The 7271-nt window shown below is 43.9% G+C and overlaps 1 protein-coding gene and 1 non-coding gene across 5 annotated transcripts; both read right to left on the bottom strand.

Annotated features, from left to right (window-relative positions):
- Positions 1-877: 877 nt before the first annotated feature.
- Positions 878-965, bottom strand: LOC119334915. Its single transcript, XR_005161620.1, has one exon. It is a non-coding gene; the product is annotated as a small nucleolar RNA Z161/Z228 (small nucleolar RNA).
- A 2184-nt stretch (positions 966-3149) lies between these two features.
- Positions 3150-5821, bottom strand: LOC119330476. 4 transcript variants are annotated; one of them, XM_037603583.1, is made up of 4 exons: positions 5177-5821; positions 4330-5044; positions 3540-4172; positions 3150-3462 (listed from the first exon to the last, which is right to left on the bottom strand). In XM_037603583.1, the coding sequence occupies exons 1-4, from the start codon at positions 5573-5575 to the stop codon at positions 3287-3289; spliced, it is 1923 nt and encodes a 640-aa protein (XP_037459480.1). In that variant the 5' UTR covers positions 5576-5821; the 3' UTR covers positions 3150-3286. The 4 variants fall into 4 exon arrangements, with proteins under 4 accessions (XP_037459480.1, XP_037459478.1, XP_037459479.1 ...); XM_037603581.1 differs by having other exon boundaries at positions 4330-5817; XM_037603582.1 differs by having other exon boundaries at positions 4417-5817.
- Positions 5822-7271: the final 1450 nt, after the last annotated feature.

Genomic DNA, 7271 nt, shown 5'->3' with positions numbered 1-7271 from the left:
AAGTAAACATACCAACAAGATCAATATAAGCTTTAATCATTTCTACTTTCAGAGGTCAACAAACAAAATACTTGACCCCTCAAAATGTCCCCAATTAAAACCGTGTAAATTTTAAATATAAACACTCATCTAATAATTACAAAATGTGTACCATTTTTCAGTCTATCATAGCTCAGCTTCTGGGTGTTAGAACAAACACAAAATGAATAACCAAGCCAACACGACTAAGCAACAGTAGAAACACTTCACAGTAACCAAAATAATAAATCTAGCAAGATATCTTGTTTTAATCTCATCTGCAGAAAACACTTCGTACATGGTAGTGCTTTAGGTGAACATTCATAGTCATGACTGATCACATATGCTAGTATCAGAAAATTAGTAGTGCTTTTGCTTTCTGGATATAGTGGTTGATTATTTGCATCCAGCGCAATTAAAAAAGGCATCCCTGAAAAGAAAATACTATAGCTGGCAGCTTAGCCTCCTAGCAAAGTGCAACTGCTGTCCTGCTTGAGATATATTTACTTATTATACGACTGACCCTACAGAGGCAAGGAGTCCAGTCGAGTAAGTTAAGGGCATTGAGTTTGGAATCAGACTACGGCTAACCAGGAGGAACCATATAGTCCTCTAGGAAATGTGACCCTCTCATCAAGAATAACAATTACATGTACCTACATTTTCTTCTCTATATCAATCTACACCAACTACCAAGACACTAGCATGGGCATGGCTCACAGGGCAGCCACCAGCAAATAACGCCAAAAATCTTCAGTGAAGACCAAGGCAAAAGTTTCAGGAGTTCGGGTTATTCTAAAACTTGCATTAACACAATGCTCTCCGGGAAATCAAATCCTTTATGCATAAAAAACTGAAATACCATCAGCGAAATATGTATGCACCATTACACACTAAGTGTCCAGACGACCGCTGTGAGTTGGATAAGGTCTCTCATCATATGGCACAAAATAAAAACAGTACTTGAATTCCCAGCAACCCAAAACAATGGGAAAACACCACAAAAGTTAAACGATAACCCAAGTTCATGATTGGCTGTTTGGAAAATGCAAGACAGCACAATTTATCCAGGAGAACTACTTAATTATTAATGCATCATTTCAAATGTGTACCCCACCTCAGTGATTTATCATAGGTATGTACTCCCTCCGTCCGGAAATACTTGTCATCAAAATGGATAAGAAGGGGTGTATCTAGAACTAAAATACATCTAGATACATCCCCTTTTATTCATCTTGATGACAAGTATTTCCGGACGGAGGGAGTATGTAGGTGCATTTTAATAGTACTCTACACCAAAGAACTGTGATATTACCAAAGGTGTAGTAAGGTGATGACAGTGCTGTCTAGCTTTTGTTCCAATAATCATAATACTAAAAGGTGGAGATGGACATTGTACAGTTTCTAAATATAATGTCTGAGGCAACATGCAGTAGGTGATGCTTGGACGATTTACAGTGAATATACCATGATTTTTAGTTTTAAAAGCATAAAGAACTGTACATGTACACACAGGTTTAAATCTAGGGAAATCAATGCAGAAGCGATGCCAGCATAAAATTGTTACTAAAAATATCACAATGTTGTTATAAAGAATGGAGAACTGTGAACGTGAACTCTTAGGTTAGAAATCCCATTTTGCAATTTAGGAAAATGACACTACCTTTAGTGTTAGCACACACAAAAGAGCAACACTATAACTTCTATACATATTTAAATTGCAAGTGATTTTATGATGAGCCCTAGAGGCTGGAGCTTTACCCATGTCATATTAATGCTGAGTACATAATTACATACTATCTCAACAATCAAGCTTGCACAACGAACTGCAAAACTGGCAAGAACAATAGGGCTATAGATTCTGCAACTAGCAGCATTGCAATGCGCCTAGGAGATTGCGGCTAAAAATAATAAGAATTCCTCAAATGGAAGTCAAAGAAGATCCCTCGGGACTTAACAAAGATTACGAATGATCTATAGTTATGAAAGAGAATCTGCAACTCAGAAAAGTAATCTAGCAATAATATCGAAGTACACAGCTAGGATGCCAACGAACATATATTACCAGACCCAAAGAATATACAACTATTAAGTTGTGTTATCAAAGTAATGTTGGTCACAAGTCCTAGACTTGTAATCATAAAGTAGATAAGCAACAAGAAGTAAGAATGACAGATAGGAGTAAAATGGTCCCCAGGTCCCAGGAGCATGTGCTCCTTCAGTGGACGGTAAATAAATAATTCTGAGTGTCTAAAATTCAGGTAAAATTACACATGCAAATGTTTGAACCATTCAGATTCCAGTAGGTTTTCTTGGAAAAACAAACACTTTTTTGCGCCTGAGCAAAAGAAACAAATCTGGGCTCTAAAATGTAATCTTTAGAGGCACAAAACTTGTACAGAAAAAAAGGAGACCCAGTGCTAGAAGCTCCTACGCCAGGTGGGGCCTGGGGAAGGATTATACGAGGCAAGCCTTACCCCTGCACACTGCAATGCAGAGAGGCCGCCTCCAAACTTGTTTTAAACAATGGGTACAAATATTGTCAGAGCGCTAAACTTGGTTTCTCCACTCATGCTGCAGAAATGCCAGCTTTTTCCATTAAATTTACAAACGTAATAAAATACAAGAGAATTTACATGTGTATCCTTTTCAGAATGTTTTGATATCAGGGATTGGGATTGCTGTTCTTTTCAACCAGCATTTTAAGTAATGGCCAACAAAGTAAAAAAGGAACAAATGTACAATAAACAATCATGTTATTGCATGACTGCAATATGATGAATTCAAGCGCGTGATATTTATAATCTTTAATACAACAAAAACTCAATTACTATGTTTGCAAACTGCGAAGACCCATCAGAATAGAGACCATCCTGTACCTAGATAGTGGTAGCACTACACATAATATTATACAAAGATCATAGTTTTTAAGTTATTATTTTCAGCGTTTTTTCCAGAACACCAATGCACAGGCACTGTCTGTTATATCTAAGCAACGGCGCACAACATCCATATGAAACAGCATAATATACACCCCAAATGGATCGACCTTACAGTTTTCCAATTAAAGCTATAATCCACATTGATCATTACTACTGAATCAGCACAAAAAGCACCAGCAGCAGCAACAATGATGATAATAATAATACTAGGAGCACTGTGCACTACAGCAGATCAATCGTTGACAAAGATCAGAACAAAGTTTCAGGGCAATGATCACTTCACCATGCTAAGCATATACTATTAAATTACTAAGGAGTGCAATTTGCTATTTCACCTTGTGATTTTCAGCAGCTAGGGTCTCCTTGAGTGATGGTGCCTCTGGTGAGTCGGTCATGCTCATCTGTGCCTGCAGACCTTCAGCTCCATGGTTCCCAGCAACTGCAGGTGCTGTGTAGTAGTCTGATGCCATGATCCTGTCTAACTTGGACCTCACCGCAGCATCTACAGCAAAAGGCCACAAATTTCAATCAGCAATCACCTCAAATCAAACCAAATTACAAACCTATATCAACCCTCACATGTAACAGAGGAGCCAGGGTGGATCGGCGCATCAGCACGGGTTAGCCATAGGCGGGCATGATGGGCACAGGCCTGGAGTGCGTCATGGTGGGAGACACCATCTGCGGAAGAAGGGTGAGCCGCGGCAAGGGCCGCCACAGCAGACACTGCGTCAAGGTCGTTCTCCACGAGCAGGTCCACGGTATCATCCCATACGTAGCCGTGGGTGATGCAGCTGCTCCGTTCGTTCTTGCGCGCAACCATGGTGGCGATGAACTCGTTCGGTGACTTGACATAAAAAAGGGAGCCGAAGTAGATGAGCGCGAGGAGGTCCTGGATGGACAAATCGGAGCCAAAGGATGAGGAACCGGCAGCAGGTGCAGGGACGGTGGAGAGCTCCTTGGTGAGAGCAGTGGAGAGTGGTACGCGGAGGCGCTCAAGCTCGTCAATGAGCGCGGCGATGACGGGCTTGGAGTGCATGAGCTCCTTCTGCTCCTGGTTAAGCATCTTGCCGGCAGCGACGGACTCCTCCATCTGCGCGATGCGATTCTGCTTCTTCCGCAGCACACGGAGACGCTTCGACACCACCGAGAGCACCGGCCCTTCCTTGATTTCAAATATTGTCCCTTTGGTTTCAAATTCTTTAACCAACTCTGCAAAAAAATGCAAAGCATAATGTAAGGCAACAGTAATGTTTTCATCAACAAAAAAGCAACTAATTACATGTGTTATCAGACTACCATATTAACTAGTGCTTTTCCGGTTATTACAATTTTTTGTTAACTCCGTAAATTTATTAGGGACGAGTAACTGAAGTCGTGCCAAAAGAGCTAAAAAGAACACACGGTTCATATGTTGGTTCGAACCACGCCGTCTTTTGAGGAGCACACTGCGCACCAGACTCGAGCTTCAAACTTTTGGTGTCCACAGTAAGTACATATGCTGTCGGATGGCACATGCTCTCGTTCGCCATAATGTAAGTAACATTGTCATCAAGCAAGCTTAATGTAGGACCAGCACTAGTCAATTTCTTCCAAGTCAAATTGTTTTCCTCATCAAACATCCCAGGCAACAAATTCGGCAAACTTGAGTCGGTGAAAGATATCTCAGACGTATCAATCGTCAAGCCATCACACCAAACATCTGAATAAATTGATCTAGTCCATGTTTTAGCCATCCAGCCATAATCCTTTGCTCGCTTCATGTTGAAGAAAGCATCTTGCACATGCAAATCTAACTCAACACACTTGATCAAATCATTGAATATCGTCACATGACGGTGTGGTCTTGGAGTGAGATTCTCAAACATCAAATGGAACTCAGACGTATCACACGGTTCCGGAACTGGCAACGGAACAAAACGGATGGTAGGCTTTTTATCCAAAACATTGCATAAGAGAATTCCCCACCAGAGATCAATCCAACCTATGATACCCTTTTCTGCATATGCCACGCTCATGGTATTATGAAGCAATAGCTTATCCCTGGCATTCCTTGTCTCATTATCCTCAGCGATACAAGCGACCTGAGAGTGCCAATCATTCGTGTCAGATCGATATATGTGGAGTGTGTAATGTGTGTAATGTTTGCGAGACTCAAGTCTGAAATATTCAACATGTGGGAAAATGACAGCAAAGTCTTCACTGTTATCACTAACAGGCAAGATGGCAGCCATGTTTGGCGAAAAAGAAGACGGGTATGGCCTTGCAAGAAGATGAAGAGAGGCGAAATCGGGCCCTGCTTTGTAAACAAAATAGTCGATGAACCGCAAGTAACGGTTGACACTGTCCGAGAAGGTGATAGCCAGCAGTACAAAGCCTCCAGTTACACCAAGTATACGAGGCGGTGCTGTCAAGCGATCCCCGGTCTGATCAACGCAGCTGACCAGGCACAGTGAGATGGCTGGAGGGTCAACTGCTTCAAAAGAAACCTCCAAGTGAACCCCTTTGCTATTCTTGGATTTTGCGGTAGTGGAATTTTTCAACTCGCCCACTAAACATTTTTTATCCAAGAGGATTTGGGGGTGGTGGCCACACGGAGAAGGATGGTCTTGCATTGAGTGAAAGGGTGCCGATGAAGATATGGATCGTGGAAGGCGGCGAATGGCCTAGCCCTGGGAATTGACGGGAAAGAAGCTCGGGGGTCGATGTCAGGGAATCAGGGTAGATGAGCTCGGACTATGGCTGCCTGGGAGTCAGGGCAGACGGCCGGAGACGGAGCATCGTGGAAAAGGCCGAAGGTGGGAAGCGCCGGGATGGCGGTGGTGGCGGCGGCGGCAGGCGGTCGAGGCGCTCGGCGGCAGGCGGTCGAGGCGCTCGGCGGCAGGCGGTCGCGGTGCGCCGCGACGGCAGGCGGTCGCGGTGCGCGGCGGCGACGGTGGAGCCGAACCCTAGCGAGGCGGCGGCACGAGGGAGACAGATTGAGCGAGGGGAAGAACCGAAGGAGCGAGACAGACCTTTTTGACAGATCGGTCGCAACAGATCCTCGAACGCTCGGGGCGGCCGGCCCATGTAGTGTAAGGCTCGGTAGCGAGTTGTTTCCAGTGAGTTTGTTTTTCCTTTTTTTGAGGTTTTTTTTCTGTTTTATTAGTTTTCAGTGGGTTTTTATTTTGGTTTTCCAGGAAAACACGAGATTTATTTATTTATTAAAAATATATTTCTTAAAAAATACATGGAATTTTTGAAAATTTGAGAATATTTTCTAATATGTTTGTGAGCATTTTATGAAAAAATATAAACACTTTTTTATATTTCTGAACATTTTTAAGAAATTTTTGTAAATGACGAACGTTACAGTTTTTAGTAATAGACTAGCACAAGTGTTTTCGTGGCTCTCTTGGTAGGTTTTGGAATATTTGAGAATACATAGGCGAAAGAAATAGGTCGGCAGAGTCACGAGGGGCCCACAAGGGTGGGGGCACGCCCTACCCCCTGGGCGCACCCTCCGTCCTTGTGGGTGCCTCATGGCTTCCCTGACATGTACACCAAGTCCTCTGGATGTCTTTTGGTCCAAGAAAAATCATCGTGAAAGTTTCATTCTGTTTGGACTCCGTTTGATATTCCTTTTCTGCGAAACTCTAAAACAAGGGGAAAACAGGAGCTGACACTGGGCTCTAGGTTAATAGGTTAGTCTCAAAAATAATATAAAATAGCATAATAATGCATATAAAACATCAAAAACAAATATATAATAGCATGGAACAATCAAAATTTATAAATACGTTGAAGACGTATCAACGCCTTCGTCGCCGGTACCCACCCCTCTCAACCAAAGCTTTCACCTATAGCCCAGAGACCCTCCACCTCGATGAGCCTCTTAGGAGAAGGCTAAACCACCGATACGTGCCACATGCCAGTGGAAGACCACGTGAACCGAACAAGGAGCAAGCTGCTCGATGCCTCTCCATTGCACCACGTCAACAAAGTGGCTAGCTCGCCCAGAGGCCGCCCGCACCTCCACAGCCCAAGCACGCCTGCGACGACACTGGCAGAGCAAGGCACACGCCACCACTGAAGCGTTTACCACTGAGCCCCACCTTCACGACCTCATAAGACTAACTCCGCCGCGCGACCCTATCCCGTCCGACCCCGTCCGTTTGGGGTAAAAGGGATAAAGCGGACGGCCCAGCGCGCGACGGCCTGGACCCATCTGGTCCGTTTTGTGTCCGGGCCGACTCATTTCGAGCGCAAACATGCGCCGGGTTTGGGTCGCGGCGGACAGCAAATGGACGCGGCGCTCGTCCACGTCGGGGT

The sequence above is a fragment of the Triticum dicoccoides genome, chromosome 7A (assembly GCF_002162155.2).
Source record: "Triticum dicoccoides isolate Atlit2015 ecotype Zavitan chromosome 7A, WEW_v2.0, whole genome shotgun sequence".
In the NCBI taxonomy this organism is placed as follows: Eukaryota; Viridiplantae; Streptophyta; class Magnoliopsida; order Poales; family Poaceae; genus Triticum; species Triticum dicoccoides.
Note: the sequence above shows the minus strand (reverse complement) of the source record. Positions and strands in the feature narration are given on the sequence as shown.